The 18,061-nt window shown below is 59.5% G+C and overlaps 5 protein-coding genes across 5 annotated transcripts; 3 read left to right on the top strand and 2 right to left on the bottom strand.

Annotated features, from left to right (window-relative positions):
• Positions 1–29: 29 nt before the first annotated feature.
• Positions 30–1,266, bottom strand: A1Q1_01833 (uncharacterized protein; the record flags this gene model as incomplete). Its single annotated transcript, XM_014328564.1, has 2 exons — positions 30–530; positions 586–1,266. 2 exons carry the CDS (start codon positions 1,264–1,266, stop codon positions 30–32), a joined length of 1,182 nt encoding a protein of 393 aa, XP_014184039.1.
• A 527-nt stretch (positions 1,267–1,793) lies between these two features.
• A1Q1_01832 (uncharacterized protein) lies at positions 1,794–6,330 on the bottom strand (the record flags this gene model as incomplete). The annotated part of the gene is made up of 4 exons (XM_014328563.1): positions 1,794–4,642; positions 4,707–5,293; positions 5,617–5,673; positions 6,074–6,330. The coding sequence occupies 4 exons, from the start codon at positions 6,328–6,330 to the stop codon at positions 1,794–1,796; spliced, it is 3,750 nt and encodes a 1,249-aa protein (XP_014184038.1).
• A 177-nt stretch (positions 6,331–6,507) lies between these two features.
• Positions 6,508–6,840, top strand: A1Q1_01831 (regulation of amino acid metabolism-related protein; the record flags this gene model as incomplete). Its single annotated transcript, XM_014328562.1, has 1 exon — positions 6,508–6,840. The coding sequence occupies one exon, from the start codon at positions 6,508–6,510 to the stop codon at positions 6,838–6,840; it is 333 nt and encodes a 110-aa protein (XP_014184037.1).
• Positions 6,841–10,025: 3,185 nt separating this feature from the next.
• Positions 10,026–10,600, top strand: A1Q1_01830 (impactlike protein putative; the record flags this gene model as incomplete). The annotated part of the gene is made up of 2 exons (XM_014328561.1): positions 10,026–10,302; positions 10,392–10,600. 2 exons carry the CDS (start codon positions 10,026–10,028, stop codon positions 10,598–10,600), a joined length of 486 nt encoding a protein of 161 aa, XP_014184036.1.
• A 3,147-nt stretch (positions 10,601–13,747) lies between these two features.
• Positions 13,748–16,038, top strand: A1Q1_01829 (F-box protein, Met30p; the record flags this gene model as incomplete). Its single annotated transcript, XM_014328560.1, has 3 exons — positions 13,748–13,888; positions 13,943–14,064; positions 14,115–16,038. 3 exons carry the CDS (start codon positions 13,748–13,750, stop codon positions 16,036–16,038), a joined length of 2,187 nt encoding a protein of 728 aa, XP_014184035.1.
• Positions 16,039–18,061: the final 2,023 nt, after the last annotated feature.

Below are 18,061 nucleotides of genomic sequence, written 5' to 3'. Positions count from 1 at the left end.
ATCATTGCTGCTGTGAGTTTTGCTAACGCTCATCGAACTGACACCCAGGTCTTCCTCATCCCGTAGGTGTGATAATCGACTACCTTGAACCTAACAGCAGAATCGGCATCGTCGCCGCCGTGAGCAACACGACCATCGGCCTGGTAAGCTAGGACGTGTCGGTCTAGCTGACCCCAGAACGTGATCACGGAATTGTGAGCCGCCCTCTCAACACCACTAACCCGCAGCGTCGCCGGTTTCCTCATGCCCGGCAAGCCGATCGGAAAGTGAGTTGTACCTGCTGTTGGCCGTAACTGACGCCCAGCGTGACCTTCAAGTGTTTCGGATGTGAGAGCTGCGAGGCGTTCCGGTAGCTCACCAAAGACATGGCCATGTTCCAGTCGCTCCAGCTCGTCTCGGACCTCAAGCTGGGATGGTACACGTCCATCCCGCCGAGGGAGATGTTCGCGGCGCAGATCCTGGGCACGGTTTTGGGCGCGTTGACAAACTGTACGTATCGTGAGCGGACGAGCCGTGGACGAGCGTGCGAGCTGCCAGAGCAGTCGGGCGAGCAGAAGCACAGCTGCATGGTCGAACCTAGCTGACAGGCCAGACGTAACCCTCCAATCCGTCCTGAGCTCCAAACGTTCCTACCTCGACGGCACAGAGGTAGACCCAACGGGGCAATGGACGGGCCGCCGGCCGCAAATCTTCTACAGCGCGAGCATCATCTGGGGCGCAGTCGGCCCCGCGCGTTTCTTCGCGGGCAAGTATCGCGTGCTGTATCTCGGTTTTCCGCTCGGTGCGCTCGTGCCTGTGGTGTTGTGGTGGGCGCATAGGCGGTGGCCGGGGTATAAGTTGCACAAGGTGAGCCTCATCTGGGGTTAGAGGTAGAAGAGGGGAAGGTAGAGCTAATGGACAGGTCGTGTTTCCTATCATTTGTTCGGGCGCCACGCTCATTCCGCAATAGTAAGTCTCTCCTTCTCTCCACCTTGTCGTCGGCCACGACCTCGGCTCGCTCGCTCCGCGCTCCGCTCTCCGCTCGCGCACCTGCTCACCCCCAGCCCGACCAACATCATTCTCTCCGGCGCCGCCGTCGCCGTCTTCGCCAACAGCTACGTCGCAAAGCGCTGGCCCACACTCCACAAGGACTTTGTATACGTTGTCTCCTCCGCGCTTGATGCCGGTACGGCCATTACGAGTCTGACGATATATCTCCTGTTTGGCCTGTTCTGGACGTGGAACGGGCCTGAATGGTGGGGAAACTCGAGCGTGGACTCGGAGCATTGTAAACCTGGCAGTTAGGTGGCAATGCATACTCATCTGGACTCGAGCAGCTTGGCATACTGTAAACTACTGAGGCTGATGAGTGGATGGAGTGCCGGCAATCTTGGTCCTGTTCAAAGGCTCACGGCTCGCTGATCCACCACTCGCCACCCGTCACTCACTTCGCTCGTACTCGTGCTCGCCCAACGCCCGCTATATGAACAGATGCATATCAAAACGTGCAATACAGTGTTTGGCCTCTTTGTCACGATAATGTCGGGGATGTGCCGGGGATGTCGTATGGGTTGTAGTTGGGATGAGGATGGAGGGAGCAAAGGAACGAAGTTGGAGTGTGGACGGAGGGGTAACCTGGAGGAGGAAGAGGTGGAGGAGAGTAGAAAAGTAGTGTTCTTCATGTCGAGCCGCCTGGTGCTTCAAACGACGGGACGATTGTGCAGTGCTAGTGCTGGTGGTCATCATGGGGTGCAGACCAGTGCAGACTGGCCCTCAGCTTGTGCACGGCGCTCCTGAGATAGCCCTAATGCTGATCAGCGATGATGAGGATATTGACCAGAGCCCACTGCTTGGGGTCGCGGCTGCCCGTTTGCGTACGGGTAGGGCTGCCCCTGCTGCATCGTGGGCGGGCGCTGTGCCGAGTAGAACGTCTGGTGCGTCGGCGAAGTCTGCCCCTCGCGGTACGGGCGGCCGTACGGGTCCGCCGGTTGCCGGTTGCTTGACGAGCCGCGAGGCGGCGTCTGCGCCATTGGCGGCGGGCTCGCGGCCGACCGGCCGGGCTGCGGCTGATGACCAGGCAGACGCTGGTTCTCCCATCCCTGCGGCGGTCCCTGGTGCTGCATCGGTCGCTGCTGCTGGTGGTACATCGGCCCGCCGCCCTGCTGAGGATACGCCTGTCCCGCTCCCGGAGGCCGCTGCTGCTGCTGGTACTGCTGCTGGGCCGCGACCATGCCAGGGTACTGGAAGATCTGGCCCGGCTTCGTTCCGGCGTGCTGGTTCGGGTAGATCGGCCGGTTCGGGTTGTCCGATGCTCGTCCGTTCGGCTGCGGGTAGCCCTGCCCAGGGCGAGGTCCGATCGTGCTGTTACGCGCGCCCGGGTGTTGCTGGGGCGGCTGCGAACCGCCACCGCCCGAGGGCACACGCTGACGACCGTCTGGCTGCACCGGCGCACGACCGGGCTGACCCATGTGCTGGCCGTGCTGCGACGACTGCGAGTGGTTCGGCGAGTGGCTGTACTGGCCGCCCTGGGGCACACGAGGGGGCGCAACTCCAGGAGGGTACTCGGGACGCTGCTGCGGCTGGCTCGTGGGCGGCGAACGCGAACGACCGGGCATCGACGACGTGCGAGGCTGGGGCTGGGCCTGGGGGGAAGCAGCCTGCGGTTGGTGATATTGCTGTTGCTGATGAAGCTGCTGCTGCTGTTGTTGCTGCTGTTGATGATGGTGGGGAAGATGCTGCTGCTGTTGCTGGGGAGGAGGTTGCGGGCGTGCTTGCTGCTGGGGTTGCTGCTGCTGTTGCTGCTGCTGCTGGGGTTGAGAATGATGAGACAAATGCTGGGTAGGCTGATGATGGTGTTGCTGAGGCTGCTGTTGCTGTTGCTGCATCACCGGCTGCTTGGCCGGGGACCGATGCATCTCCTCCATTTGAGACTGCATCCCGTACTGAGGAGCGCGATATGCTGCCTCAGCATTGTTGGTCCTGCTTCGCTCGGGCTTCGACAGACCTGCTCGTCGGTGCTGCTGCAGCTGCTGGGGAGGGTCAGGCTGCTTGACACCGGCCGAGCCAGAGTCGGCAGGCTTGTTCGGCGTGCCCTTCAGCTGCGGCTGATTGGCATTCTGATCGCGGGTGCGGTCAAGACCGTTCGTCGTGCCGGGCTTCTTCTCCTCCGCCGGGGTCGTGCGTCCAATGACGCCGAGGTACCAGAACATGAGGTTGGAGATGAGCACCTGCTCGATAAGCGGTCGTCGGGCGTTTGCGAGCTTGATGTGCGACAGGCGGTACACAGCACGCTCAACGTGGATCGGGTAACGCGCAAAGTTCGAGAACCCAGGCGACGTCGGAGACGACGTTCCAGAACCCTGATGGTGGAACGCCTTGGCCGACTTGGAGGTACCGAGCAGCGCAGCGGCGGCCGCAGGTCCAGCAGTCGAAAAGTTGGACACGGAAGTCGCCTCCTCGTGCTTCTTCTTGCTGCCAAACAGCGAGCCAAGGAATCGGTCCTTCTCCTTCTTCGGCTTCTCCGGCTTGTCGTGGTGCTTCGACTTCTTGCCGAACAAACCCTTCTTCTCCTTCTTCACAGACGGAGGCGTCGAGGTCGAGCCGACAGACACCGCCGACGAGTTGGACTCGGTGCGAGTGAGAGGAGGACGCTCCACGTGTGCGATGGGGGCGATGGGTGAGGGGATCGCTCCTGTTCGCTGCTGCATCGACATGCCGGGCGGGGCCGTCTGGGATCGGGGAGGCGCTGCTCCAGACGGGAGATCATGCTTCTCGGGCACGGCAGGCCTGGGCGGTGACGGAACGCGGCCGGTCGGGGGCGCAGCTTGCTGGTACTGCTGTTGGTGCTGCTGCTGTTGCTGCAGCTTCTCGGAAGCGCTTTGCTGATAGATATTATCTGATGACCTGGATGGGGGAACGTTAATCCTCATCGCATTCATGGCAGCGCTCATCGAGGACTCCTGGGTAGGAGTGCGCTCGTCGTCCTCGTACCATTGCGCATCACTGGCTTTGGGAGCAACGATAGGGGTAAGAATCGGGGTGTGACGAGGGGTCGTTTCGACTCGTGGGGGCTCAGGGCTTGGCGAGCGGCTAGGCTGCTCGTCGTAGGCGGAAGACATTGAACCATAGGTGGAGGAGGACGTGCGATCGTGAGGGTCGTGGGTGTAGGCGTCAAAGATCATCGCTTCGTCGTCAGAAGCCTGGCTGAAGTCGATGCCTGACACAGAAACGGTCGGCGGCTGCTGGTGCGGTCGTCGCAGCTGATCCTCGTCTTCTTCCCGCGGAGGGGGCGGCGGCGGGTGCTGAGGCTGCGGCGGCGAGTGATAAGCCTGCTGTTGCTGCTTAGGCTGGTAGCGATACTCATCCCTCGCCTCGTGGAACACTTCTGGCGTCTCAGAGCTTCCGCTCTCCTGCGTTGTCTCGTCGCTGCGACGCTCCTCGCTAACCCTACCGTCTGCCTCATCGCTGAACACCGAGTCGGATCCGGCGGTGCTAGGACGGTTCTTGCGGACAGAGTAGCGCTTCGAACCGTCGATGCTGCTACCTTTGCGAATCCTCGTCCGCGCCGATCGTCGGACGATAGAGCTCGACCGCGGTGAAGAAGAAGTTCCAGTCGAAGATTCGCCATAGCCAGGCTGGCCAGACTGAACCGTTTCCTCGGGTACTGCAGAAGAGTCAGTGTCATTCGCTCGTGTGGGCCGGGAAGGCCCAGAAGGAGAAACACGTACAGCCTGGTTGGAGGCGCATGCTAAGGCCACGTCGAAGGATCTGACGCATCTGTTCGGGGTCGTCCTCGACTTCGCCCACCATCTCGTCCAACTTCTGGAGATCTTGGAGGGTCGGGCCCTGCTCCCCGCCGAACGGGTTAGACCCGCGACGGGTGACGACAGGAACTTCCTCCTCGACCTTGTCACCGTGGCGGGGCGTGTACTGGCGGGAAAGCATGGACTTATTCCTCTTGACGCCGCTCGAGAGAGTCCGGCTCCGAGCAAGCCACGACGGACTCCGTGCGAGCGACGCCTCGCCAGACTCGCCCGCAGCCATGGCGGTTGGATTCGCATGGGTGTGCGACTTCAAGAAGGCATGGAACTCTCCGGGCGCCAGTTCCGGATGGAGATGCGCTGGAACCCAGAAAAGGCCATTCGCGTCGCCGCCGGCGTCGGGCACCGTTAACGTCACATCGTCGTTGGACGAGAACGGCTGCGGCCCGAGCGGGGCAGCGTTGCCCACCTCGCCTTGATCTCGTGGAGGAAGATCGGGGTCGACGGGAAGTTCACCAGGTCCAGCAGAGGATACGGACCGTCGTCTCAGGTCTCTGTAGGGCGGCGTTAGCATTTAAGACTTGAATTGGGCGGAGCTCGTGCGTGGCATGAAGATGAAGGAGGGGAGTAGGCTGGTCAGAAAAGGAAAGGTGCGCGATAGCGAGGGACGGTGAGTTGGTTGGTCGGTTGATGGGAGGAGGAAGCGTAAGGACGGTGAGGTGTGAGGGTGAGTGAGAGGGAGGGGCAATGAGAGACGAGAGACGAGATGAGGACTGAAGGCCCAGGGGGCGTGAGGAAGGGGGCGTGAGGAACGGAGGATGGAAAGAAGCCAATGTGTGGGGTGTGGGTGGTTTGCAGGAGATCGGGCGATACTCACTTGAGCGTGCGCACTTCCCTCTCGAACTCTTCGTCAGTCATGGATGGGGACGACATGCTGTGGGTCGTAACCCACAGCCAGGTCGAGCGAGCAGTACGTAGCGCTGGGCTAGGCTAGTCGGTGTAGTTTAGCTGGCGTCGCTTGCTGGCTTTGCTGGCGTGTTGGCGTCGAGGTAAGGGGACGAGTTGGGTCCTGTGAGTCGAGGGTGCGTTCAGCAGCTGGAAGCTGGGGACAGCCGGGGCAGCGCAAGACGGAAAAGACCAATGGAATCGAATGGACAGACAGACAGGCCGAGCTCCTGTGTCTGAGCTCAAGAGCGGCGCTTGCGGCGTGCGGCTTGGTGCTTGAGACCAAAGCTCCAGAGCACAAGACCAGTGCTAATACCAATTCCACAACGCTGGCTCGGGAGGGGCCAGCTGGGACCTAAAGCCGTTTTCAGTCGGTCGAGCAGGCGTACGGGATTTTGTGACCGTAGGGCTCCTGGGGACCTCGAGGATCGTAACTGGTAACGGGTGACGGTGCGACGGTTGGACGGTTGAACGGTGCAAACGGCGCTTTGCGATATAGGATTGCAAGGCCGTGCTGGCAGTGATGCCTTGTCGCGGGGTCGTCTTGTGTCGTGGGGGTTGGAAGAGGAGAGGTGTCGGCGGATGCAAAGGACTGTGCGGGCGGGGCGTAAAGAGTCGATGTGGAGGGGGAGGGGGGAGAAGGCATGCACCGTAGCTCAAACTCGGAACACACCACATCGACCTACACCAAAGCATTCTCTACTTCATACCGAATCACTTCATCATCATTCACTCCCCCTTTCTCCCCCCTTCTCCCACTCATTAATAACGTTCACGCGGCAACTAAATCCTCCTTCCTCATCTTCGTTCATTTCACCCTTCAATGCTCTCGCGACAATTCACGACCAGTGCCAGGCTCCTGAAACGCGCGGCATCTTCGACTCTCCCGGCGCGCTTGGCCGCAGTATCATCCTCGTCACCACCACAGGTCTTTGACTCCGATGAGATCTCGGACCGCAAGTCTCGATTCGTCGGACATGCCGCCAAGGTCAAGACGTTGGAGGAGGTGCGCGGGTTCGTCGAGGAGCTGCTCGCCGACAAGCGGAACAAGAGGGCGAGTCATCCGGCCATGCTTGCCTGGCGACTCGAAGACGATAGCGGTGAGTGTCATTTGCAGACGATTCGCCCTCCCTACAACGTTGACAGAGTGGAATGAGGTAAAAGAAGGCCTCGATATCCTGCGGGATGGTCGGCACTGAGTGACAGTGACGAGCAATAGCTCTTGTCGGATGTCGGATTGATGCTGGGTCCTCTTTCGCTGGTCGCTCGTTTCTGGCTCGTAGCCCGTCTCCTCCCTAATCCCTCTCCCACTCTATCGGCTGGGCACTGGGCACTGGGTTTCGAGGTACGCCTGAGGTGCATCCTGGATGGGGTACGGGGTGCTGGGGTGTTGGCTGCAGGCATGCAGGCATGCCTGGCACTGCAATGGAAAAAGGGTCCGCTGCCTTGGAGTGTCCGCTATTCAACCATTAACCTCCCGTCAGGACGCCGTTGCTCCTCTCGCCCTTGCCGCCCTGGGCCCAAACCCTGGCTCGCTCTTCCTCAACACCCATCCTCGTCTGCCAAGAGGCCAAGTCGCTCTTGTCCTCGTTCTCAGACGCTCGCAGTTGCATTTCAGCCAACTCGGACGCACCCAAACATGGCCCCCGTGGCGCTGCACACGAAACGCGACACCAACAACCCAGCCCGCGCGCTTCGGAATCCGATCCATCCTGGAATGCAATGCATGCTCAAAAGACTCATGCCGGGTGTGTCTTATCATGACTGAATTTCACGGCACACGGCAGACGCGTGCGGGAATAGAGCGCGTACGTAGGTACAATGAGGCGACAGCGCCCACCGCCGCCTCCCCCTGCGGTTGGTCGGGCTGCAGTTGCCTGTGTGGTGGGCGTACGCATTCACTTCTCCTCCACCTCCCAGTGCATGCAGCGTGCCAAGGATAGCACACACACAGGATGTTCACACTGCACCTGTACGCCGCAGAGGAAGGACCCTGTCTATCACGTGATTTGCCGTTCTCCGGGCCGCACTCTCCCGTCACACACCTCACTCAAGTGTAATACACGGCCTGCACGCACCCGAGTCGCACGCACGGCACACGTCACGCCCCGCGCCCCCTGCCCCGTATCCGCCGCCGCCGCGCTGCATACTGGGTCTCAGTATCCTGTTCCAGTGTTGCGCTCTTGTTCCATTCTTAGACATGCCACCGCTCCCACTCCCACCGGTTCCACTGGCGCGTGGTGGCGGCGTACCGCGGCTAGTGTCTCGTGGTATTCGGAGCCGGCGGTTGGACACAAACAAAGAGTTTCCTCCATGCACCGAAGTTTGGAGAGCGTGAGACGCCGGCTGCGAAGCCGACACTCCCCAGCGGAGCGGGATGACGGTCCGGGCAGATCCTTGCTGCGGCCCAATGATGGAGGTGGGGATGGGTGACAGCTTGCGACTGCTTGCAGGTACGTCTGAGAGGGGCAAAGGAACGGGTGCTCCTTGGTCCCGCGTACGTAGTCGCTGCAGCAACATGCGATATGCGAAGCGTGCCCAACTTTAATACACCTATGTGCAACTCTAATCCGCTCGTCGCTCGACTTGACCTCGCGGCCATGAGTAGTTCTCCCGCACTTGTACGTGGATACCCAGCTCTGTTTCAGGCATTGCTGAGGGAGTACCTGCCTGTTCGAGTAGGTCAGAAGTGACGGCGAGTGACGGCGAGTGGCACACCGGGGCCAGATGTCAGGCATCAGACAGGCTTAATGGCAAGGTTTCGGCCCGAGTTGCCTCCCTCATGCCCCGTACGAGTGGGTCCGCTGCTGCGTCTGCCTGCCCATCGTTGCGGCGTCGCCGTCTGACCTCAACGTCGCCTGGGTGGTGGTGGCCGAAACTCCACGGTCTGTGACGGGCGAGAGAGCGGGCGGAGCGTCCGTCAGACCGGTGCACGCTGCACCGCTATTGCTCATGATCGAGATCATCTTCACATTGGTCCAACAGCTTGCCCTGTGACGCTCACGATGCGTCATCATCACGTACTGGTGCTCATGTACGACCCGTCCCACGACGATAGTGTGCAGGAGCACAGCGCAAACGCACGGGGCAGACAGGAGGCTGGAGGAAGACTTAAGACTGGTGTGCGTTTCGAACCAGTCACGTGAATGGCTGCTCTCCTCAGCGTTGTCGGTGCCACTTGCGCTTGTCGTTCGAACTTCGCGGCGGATATGGTTGCGGGGAGTATGCTTAATGCGGAGCAGGCTCTTGTTTTGAGCATTAGGTTCTGCCAAGTCGGGAGATTGGTATGAGCTCAGCAAGGTGCTTGGCTTCGGCTGTTGCGATGGTGGTATCCATGGAGGTGGCACTTGGGGAGATAGAATGACACACGATCTTCAGCCAGCGCTGATGGTATCGCAAAGCGACGGCGATGAAGCCGTTCTTGAGGGAGAGCTCGCGCTTAGTCTAGCACTACAATCTGTTGATACCGACTGGCGATGCTGATGGGCATGACGAGGCAAATGTTTATCCGAAGTCAAGCCTATGTCAGTAAGGGCGAATACCCCCATCATCCATGTTATCACAGACAGAAGGCCACACTCCTTTGCAGCCTTGCGGGACATGCCCAGGCTGCTATTGGAGGCACTCCCGGTGAAACGAGGTGCGTCACTGATGCCAGAAGAGAGATGGAGGTATAAACCCACGCGTGAAATTCGTTGCTACAGCCGACGAAGCTGAGAGAAGAGGAACAGATCGAAGAGCGGAGGCAGACAACTGAACGGACACTAAATAAGGAGCCCGTTTACAGCATTTTTGACCCGCAGATGGGACGGTGCATTGCCGACATCTGGGCCGAAGTCGAGGAACGGCGTTCGTTTAACCCACAGACGACCGTCGATTTGAAGGAGTGGCGAGGCAGGAGAGCAGCACGACCTTTCAAAACAGGAGCGAGAGAGAGTGGCGATGAGGAAAGAGGAAGAATGACGAAGTGTGGCCTGAAGTCCGGAGACAAAAACGCGAAAGGAAGGCGATCCGCGGGGCGCACACAAGTCACGAGGTCTTTCGACACTGCGATCGAAGGACCGCAGCTGCCCACTGACAACCGACTGTGTTACACCGTTGCAGTACTGTAGTCGCTACCTGGATTTCCAACTGCTGCATAATCGTCTCCTCCATAATCTATCGGGTTATGAAGACAAGTGACCAGCATGCTGCGTATTGCATCTTTCGCCAATTCCACAGGACTGCCAACCGCGAAATCAGGCGCGGAACCTGATCTTTCGATCGATCGCGGCAACTCAACTCGACGTCATGTTCGGCAACTAAATCCTCCTTCCTCATCTTCGTTCATTTCACCCTTCAATGCTCTCGCGACAATTCACGACCAGTGCCAGGCTCCTGAAACGCGCGGCATCTTCGACTCTCCCGGCGCGCTTGGCCGCAGTATCATCCTCGTCACCACCACAGGTCTTTGACTCCGATGAGATCTCGGACCGCAAGTCTCGATTCGTCGGACATGCCGCCAAGGTCAAGACGTTGGAGGAGGTGCGCGGGTTCGTCGAGGAGCTGCTCGCCGACAAGCGGAACAAGAGGGCGAGTCATCCGGCCATGCTTGCCTGGCGACTCGAAGACGATAGCGGTGAGTGTCATTTGCAGACGATTCGCCCTCCCTACAACGTTGACAGAGTGGAATGAGGTAAAAGAAGGCCTCGATATCCAGCTACGCAGACTTCGGAAAGCTGACCTCAGGTCACGACGACGACGGCGAGTCTGGTGCAGGTCGCGTGCTCCTCTCCCTGCTCGAGAGTACAGATGCGCGGGGCGCCGTAGCAGTCACAAGATGGTACGGCGGCACACCCCTCGGCCCCGCGCGATTCCGGCACATTGGCGCAGCGGGGCGCGAAGCGCTACTGAAAGCAGGAATAATCAAGAAGTGACGTTTTTGTCTCTCTTATCGTCCTCGACGGTCTGAGCCGACGAGCGTGCTATGGCGTGAAGGCTCGCCGGTTTGAGACAGCCTACCGCACCACGCTGTGGACGTCCGAATCGATTCGGCGAGATGCCCGGTGTTGCGCTATCACGCGCCCACTCTATCGGACACGCGCACATCGGACATGCGCGTGCATGGCTAGCTATCAATACCGATATCTGGGCAGGTGCTGAGCACGCCATCGCCTTTGTCGGCGACGAGCAGCAGACGCAGGCGGTGGCGTCCTTGGCGCCGCGTGTTGCACGTCGCCGAGCGCTCATTCGACGGTGCGCTCGCACTGGGCGTCGCACCCGGATCTCGCCCCGATCTGCATCGCCACGGGTGGCGGCTCCTACTGGCCACTTCCTCTATTATATCGCGCACCATGTGGACTGTGCCGCCCGCATATACCGAGCTGGACCATCCTTACACCGATATGCCGCGCTGCGCCACTCGCGAACCACCAACGAAAGCAACACAGTCAATGCCTCTTCCTAATCAAGGAGCAAGGCAATGCAATACACACGCCCCGCATAATCACAAGCAGCAATTCAAAGCACATCAATCTGCATAGCATTCGATTTAGAAAAATGTCACAGTTGTCCTGAACCCGGACGCCACGGCCCACACCCAACGCGTAGCTGGCCACTTGGCAGACGACAGGGGGGTTGAGCACGGCTGTATCCATGTCGGCCACTTCAGTTGACGCCGTCCGCTGAGCTTCCTCAAAGGGGGGGCAGGCGGGGTCTTGAGTGAGGCCAAGTGATGGGAGCGAAGCGAGCACAGAGGAGATCTGCCATGGCGCCGGCTGTACTGCTGTCGTCATGCCAGAACTGCTCTGCGCGCTTGTTCCACTTCCAGCATGCCAAACAATCGGGTCCGGTACTCATCATGCGATTGCACTCGCCAACCATAGCGTGCAGTGTCGGTCGGATGGCAAAGATTGCGTCTGCTCATCAACTAAGGATCATACTTACATAACCACGCTGTATTTCAGCAGATACAAAAACGATACAATGTCGTCAGTAAAACCCCACCCAAAAGGGCGGAAAGATGTCAGCACCAGATGAGACCCCGCCAAGGAGTGAAATGGACCCAAGGCGGGTCAATTTATGGAGCTATATTGATCTCGGCCCGTTCAGGAATCTGTCTCGCGTGGAAGCATAAGAGCGGACAGAGCAGAATAGGGTCGTTCTTTTTCTGGCGTTTGCGTGATCCCCAGAGGAGATCGCGCACTGCACGATGTGCTGTGCAGGAATGCGGAAAGAGGAAGGTGGAGGGGAGAGGGAATGGAGAGGTGGTTGGGGGAGGGAGGGAAGGCAGGGGATGCGTCAGTTGGATCTCGCCGCAAGCAATGCTGCAGGCAGTGCAGAGTGCGTATCCGGAGCGTAACGAGATGCACGCCCCGTGGCCCGCAAGCCAAGAGGTGGAACAATACCTTTCGTAAGACGATGTAGAGAGAGTGTGTGGAATGAGGAAAGACAGAAATTTCGGTTTGCATCCCGTCTTTGCCTGGGTTCGTTGGGTGCGAACGAGTGCGAAAGAAGAGCGGAAGCAAAATCCAACAGTGCCGTTGTTCCGCACGTGATTGCGTGCCTGACCAGACCTTCGGAATCGGATCAAGCACACCACCTGCTCTCTGCTCCGGCGACTGAAAGGATGCTGCTATTCTTGAGTGGCGACGGAGGACGAAGTGGCCGGAGACTCCGCACTCCGCAGTGCCCAGAGCGTAGCGGTGACTGAGGGGTGAACGGAGCTATAGCGGCGCAGAACGCTGAGCAGAGCACGTTCCTTGCGATGTTTACGAGAAAGCAGCGGTGAATGAAAGCGGCGTCGTTAGTCTCGGCGCTTGGCTGCGGGCGGTGAATGCACTAAATCTGCTGGGCACGAGGCAAACTCTGTCGCTGGCCAAGAGCGCGACCGCGTTGGATGTTTAGGTACAGCGTCACTGTTGTTTAGAGAAGTCTGGGGGACCCAAAGGAGCCCAGGAGACCCAGAGGAATGGAAACATTGCCATTGCCTGTCGACGAGGCAGCGGGGCTCTCGCAGATCCCCAGGCGTGCTCAGGTTGTCCCAGGCGTATGGCGCACACCACCCAAGCACGAGCGCGATCTGTTCACGCGGGGCCATGGGGGCCAGGAACTACGCGATCTCGCGATAACGTTTGAGGCCACCCGGGCCCACCGGAGGACGAGTATCTGGAACGGCGGTTGCGAGGGTTGCGCGACATTGCGCCATTGCCACAGCGGGCGACCGATAAGCACGACATACGAAGGAGGGGATTAGGAAGTTTCCTAAATGGGTCTTATGAAACAGCCCAAGGAACTGCCGGCGTCTGAGGCGGATGAATTAGCGGGAGCAATATTTTTGAATTACATTCGTCGATCTATGGCGCACTGGGCGTTTGGCGCGGATACGCGCGGAGAGAGAGCATAGGCTGAAATTCCTCGATACGGCGGCCCAGCAGCGCAGTGACTGCCGAAGAGAGCTTAGGCCCAGTAGTCGCCACCGATGCAGCGCAGATCACGCAAGGTGTACGAGACGCCCGCGCGATAGGGTTCCATCCCAAGGCATTGGGTCCGAGCTAATCCCCCACAGTGGTCAAATCTCCCCTCAGTCAAATTGGCCGGCACCTCACGTTGCACCGCACGCTGTGTGCCATGCACCGTAGCTCAAACTCGGAACACACCACATCGACCTACACCAAAGCATTCTCTACTTCATACCGAATCACTTCATCATCATTCACTCCCCCTTTCTCCCCCCTTCTCCCACTCATTAATAACGTTCACGGCTCGTTCCAGCAAACACGTCTCTTTCTCCCTCCCATCGACGAGTTCTGACGACCGACACCCGCCTCCCGCCAAAGTCCTTCCCTCGCTTCCAATCAACCGAAGCCCCCACCACCATCGGCAACACCCGACCGCAAACGGATACCGTCCCTACCATTACACTGAAACTTCGCTCGGACCTCGACAATTCTCACAACGAGTCATCACTCTTATTATCGCTCATAACCACATCGAACAACGTCCGATCCATTGACATCTGACGAAACCACCCCATCTCGTTCGCCACTCCCGGCCCCCGCACCCCCCTCGCACCCCCGCCAAAAATGTCCTCCACCGACAGGGCCGCCGAGTCGTCTGCGGCCAAGTCGTTCTCGGCAGACGCTTCCATCACAAAGGACGGACGTAAGCTCTGCGTTCGGCACATGCAGATGGCGAACCAGAATGTCAACGCGAAGCTGCAAAAGGTAGGTGCACTTTGAGCTCGATTGGTCCGTCTTGGAGCTCTGCTGACACACCAGTCACTCGACAGCCTGCCCGTCCCCGAGCGAGCAGACATCACTCACCTGTGGTCGACGTTCTCTGCTGCGCCCCACCACAAGCGAAAACTCATCCTCGAGGGTATCCTCACCATGTGCTGCTTGTAAGTCGCTTCGGCTCCGTCCCTCGTATGAGTGCTAATCCTCCCCACAGCTCGCAGCTGTCTCACCTGTCCGACTCATTGAACCAAATCATCCGCATCGACCCCTTCTCCCTGCTTCCCCGCGAGGTCTCGCTTCGCATTCTCGGGTACCTTGACGCAATCTCGCTCGGACGTGCCGCTCAGGTCTCAAAGACATGGAAGGCGCTGGCAGACGACGACCTTCTGTGGCGACGAATGTGTGGCCAGCACATTGAGCGCAAGTGCGAGAAGTGCGGCTGGGGTCTTCCGCTTCTCGAGCGACGACGTCTCAAGGTCGAGCTCAAGGACCGCAGCCCTATCGTCGCCCACGGCGTCGGCGGCCACCACGACCACGCCCACGACTATGGCGTTAAGGAGGTCATGACTCGCTCTGAGGTTCTTGGCCCGGAGCGTGCTTCGACTTCTTCGCAGGCTCTTGTCTCGTGCGACCTGGCCACTCCGGCTCCGAACTCGACGCTGAAGCGACCAGCTCCTACCGAGGGCTCGACATGGGCCCGCGAGAAGAAGCCCAAGCTGGAGGGAGGCAGCGACTCGGAGGGCGAGAGCGCTGCTGATGCCAAGGCTGGCATTCTCTCGCGTGACGTCCGCTTGACGCGCCCCTGGAAGAGTGTTTACTGCGAGCGTCTCATCGTCGAGCGTAATTGGCGCAAGGGTCGGTGTCAGACCAAGACGCTGAAGGGACACACCGACGGCATCATGTGTCTCCAGTACCACACCGCCCTCACCGATCCCAACTACCCCGTCCTCATTACCGGCTCCTACGACCGCACCGTCCGCATTTGGAACCTCGACACTGGCGAGCAGGTCAACTGCCTGCGTGGTCACACGCGCGCCGTCCGTGCACTCCAGTTCGATCAGATGCTGCTGTTCACGGGCTCCATGGACGGCACCGTGCGCATGTGGAACTGGCGTAAGGGCCAGTGCCTGAGGGTGCTTGAAGGTCACCGCGATGGTGTTGTTTCGCTGCACTACAACGGTTATCTGCTGGCGTCTGGCAGTGCCGACAGCACTATCATTGTTCGCAACCTGCGTAACGGAACTAAGTTCACGCTAGCGGGTCATAACGAATGGGTGAACTCTGTTGTGATCTGGGATGGCAAATCGTCCCCAGGTGACCTCGACCCGACTGCGATGCCCACGTTTACGCAGGCGCTCAGCCGCAACCGTCTGCAAGCCTCGCCCGGACCTGATAACACGGCGTTTGACATTGACGCTGGAACCATGCTCTTCTCCGGCTCCGATGATGGCACCGTCAAGCTCTGGGACCTGGTGACTCAGCAGTGCCTGCGCACCTTTACCGGCCACAAGGGACAGATTCAGAGTCTCCGAATTCTGATGACCGACCAGTCCCCGGAGGACGAGGACGACCACGAGCCTTCGGCGACTGAGGGTGGCTCGGCGTTTGGCCAAGCCTCCGCAGTCGGACTCAACACCAGCCCTTACCACTCTCGCATGGCGCTCCCTCCCACGGGCGACGAGCACGTCGTGCCTCATGTTTATGTCCATTCCGAGGAGGACAACCACCACCGCAAGGCCAAGGAGGCCTCGGTCGACCGTGCCGAGGTCAAGCGACCTCTGCTCGTGACTGGTTCCCTCGACGGCACCGTCAAGGTTTGGGACGTGGAGACGGGCCGCGAGAAGAGCACGCTGTTCGGCCACATCGAGGGTGTGTGGGCTGTTGACATTGACGCACTCCGTCTCGCCTCTGCTTCTCACGATCGCACGATCAAGGTCTGGGACCGCGAGGCGGGCAACTGCGTCCAGACATTGGTTGGCCACCGCGGCGCAGTCACTAGTCTGCAGCTGTCCGACGACATGATCGTCTCGGGCTCTGACGATGGTGACGTGATCGTCTGGAGCTTTGGACCTGGCGCTGAGAAGAAGGCGAACTCGACCGCCGACAACTCAGCTTGCATCCAGGCGATCCCGTCATAGAAATCTTATCCCCACCCAACATTCTACTCATTCCTCATACCCCATACCTCATCAGCACCATCCATCACCATTCCGATTCCAGATTCTTCGTCTGGATAAACCACTTTGCTCCGGCTCTCTCGACATCGACAACAATACTGTTACATTATCTCATCATTCATGCCAAGTTGTACGACAATCCTCACACATTCCTACCCTAGACACAACAGACAACATTCCCAATCCATCCACTGGCATTCTCATCACCAAACCACATTCACAGCACTAGCATAGCCCGTTGTTCACAGTGTCCATAACAGTTCTCGCATCTATGCAAAATCAAAGTGTACCCTAGCAGTGAATAAGCATCCCACGGGGCCCAGAGGTAGTCAGTCACAGGAGCTGTCAATGACGGCATGGGTTGCTGCTTGTCGCCACAAGATGCGTACCTGTGCAGTGGTCGTCATTTGGCGCAACGCTCAAATTCGGAAAGGCTACCAACCAGTTCGCGGAGATGACTAAGCACTCCGGCCGACCGCAGATCAGTGGGTCCGGAGGCACGGCCGCGCCACGCGGGAAAAATGCTCCCGCAACGCGATCCGCCCGAGCGCGTAAGTCCCTACGAGCGTGGGCGCGGCAAACGCGTCGAGGGTGAGGAAAGTCAACTCTTCTGCCATCTCTACTCGCTCACACGCACCACTCCAACCCAGCTCGACGCTCGCGCACGCCCCACATCTCAGCTCGCCGTTCTCGTCGTTGACGCCAAGCACAGCGCCGACGCAGTTCGCACGCCAACACAACCCGATCTCAGGAAGATAAAGCTAGAAGGAAGAGCAGACAGAAGTCAAGAAGGAAGAAGTCACAGTCAACATGCCCGCCAAGCAGCCTACGACCCTGGAGCAGTGGGCCGACCGGTACGTCTTGCATGAAGCTGAACTGATTTCGTCGCGAAGCTGACAGACAGAATCGTGTACTCGGACCGATGTGAGTGGTCATTCATCGGTGGGGAAGAGGCTGGAGAACCGGTGTCTCTTGTCTCGGAGCAGTGCAAGTTGTTTGGGAAGGACAGACTGCACGCGACTGTTATCTGAGTTCCAATGTGTACACTGAACTCCCGCGACCTCTCCGCCAAGCGTGCACTCGACGGTGACGGGAGAGAGTTGTCTGGACTCGAAACCACACCGACCTCGCCGAGATCAGTTGGGAGCTTTGAGAGATAAGGACACCTCCTTCCTCAGCTGCGGTGCGATCGAACGTTAGCTGACCTACAGACTCGGACGACAACTACGAGTACCGACACGTTATTCTGCCCAAGCAGATGCTGAAGCTGATCCCCAAGCAGTGAGTGTTGAGCGGAACTGAGGGGGGCCGGGATGAGCCGAGCGCCGAGAGGAGACGCCGAGGTCTCCCGCGCTCTGGCGGGACGAGCTCGTGTGCCTGCTGTTTGTTTGCGCAAACTGGTTTCCCAGAAGAGCGCAGCGCACACGCGCAGCACATAGCTCGTCACATCCCAATCTCGCTCTCCGCAGGCAGCGTTGTGCGACAACTTCACCTGGCCAGTTGCGTCGACAACACTGGCAGCTGGGTCTATGCCCGCGAGACACAGCTGACATCCCAGATACTTTGCGCAGGACGACTCTGGTCTGCTGCGCATTCTGGAAGAGCAGGAGTGGCGAGGGCTGGGCATCACGCAGTCGCTCGGATGGCAGCACTTTGAGGTGCACGCGCCCGAGCCGCACATCCTCCTCTTCAGGAGACCTCTTCCCGGGCACTAAGTGTGCGGCGAGCTTGAGGGAGCACATACTCGCTCCCCTCCTCTTCTCCTGGACTGGTCCCTCTAATCCTCACCGCCCGCCCCGTCCCACAATCCGAGCAGCCTCGGACATCCCAAGCCCTCAAGCCCCCAAGCCCCCAAGCCCCGTCCGAACAAGCAGCTCAACGACGACGCGGCGAGCAGCGGCCGCCTGCCTACACGCGCCGCACACGTATCTTGCATCCCCTTCATCCCCCACTACCACATCCCCACATCCCACACATCAACACG

This window comes from Trichosporon asahii (assembly GCF_000293215.1).
Source record: "Trichosporon asahii var. asahii CBS 2479 unplaced genomic scaffold scaffold00003, whole genome shotgun sequence".
Classification (NCBI taxonomy): domain Eukaryota; kingdom Fungi; phylum Basidiomycota; class Tremellomycetes; order Trichosporonales; family Trichosporonaceae; genus Trichosporon; species Trichosporon asahii.
This window is presented reverse-complemented; position numbering and strand designations above follow the sequence as displayed.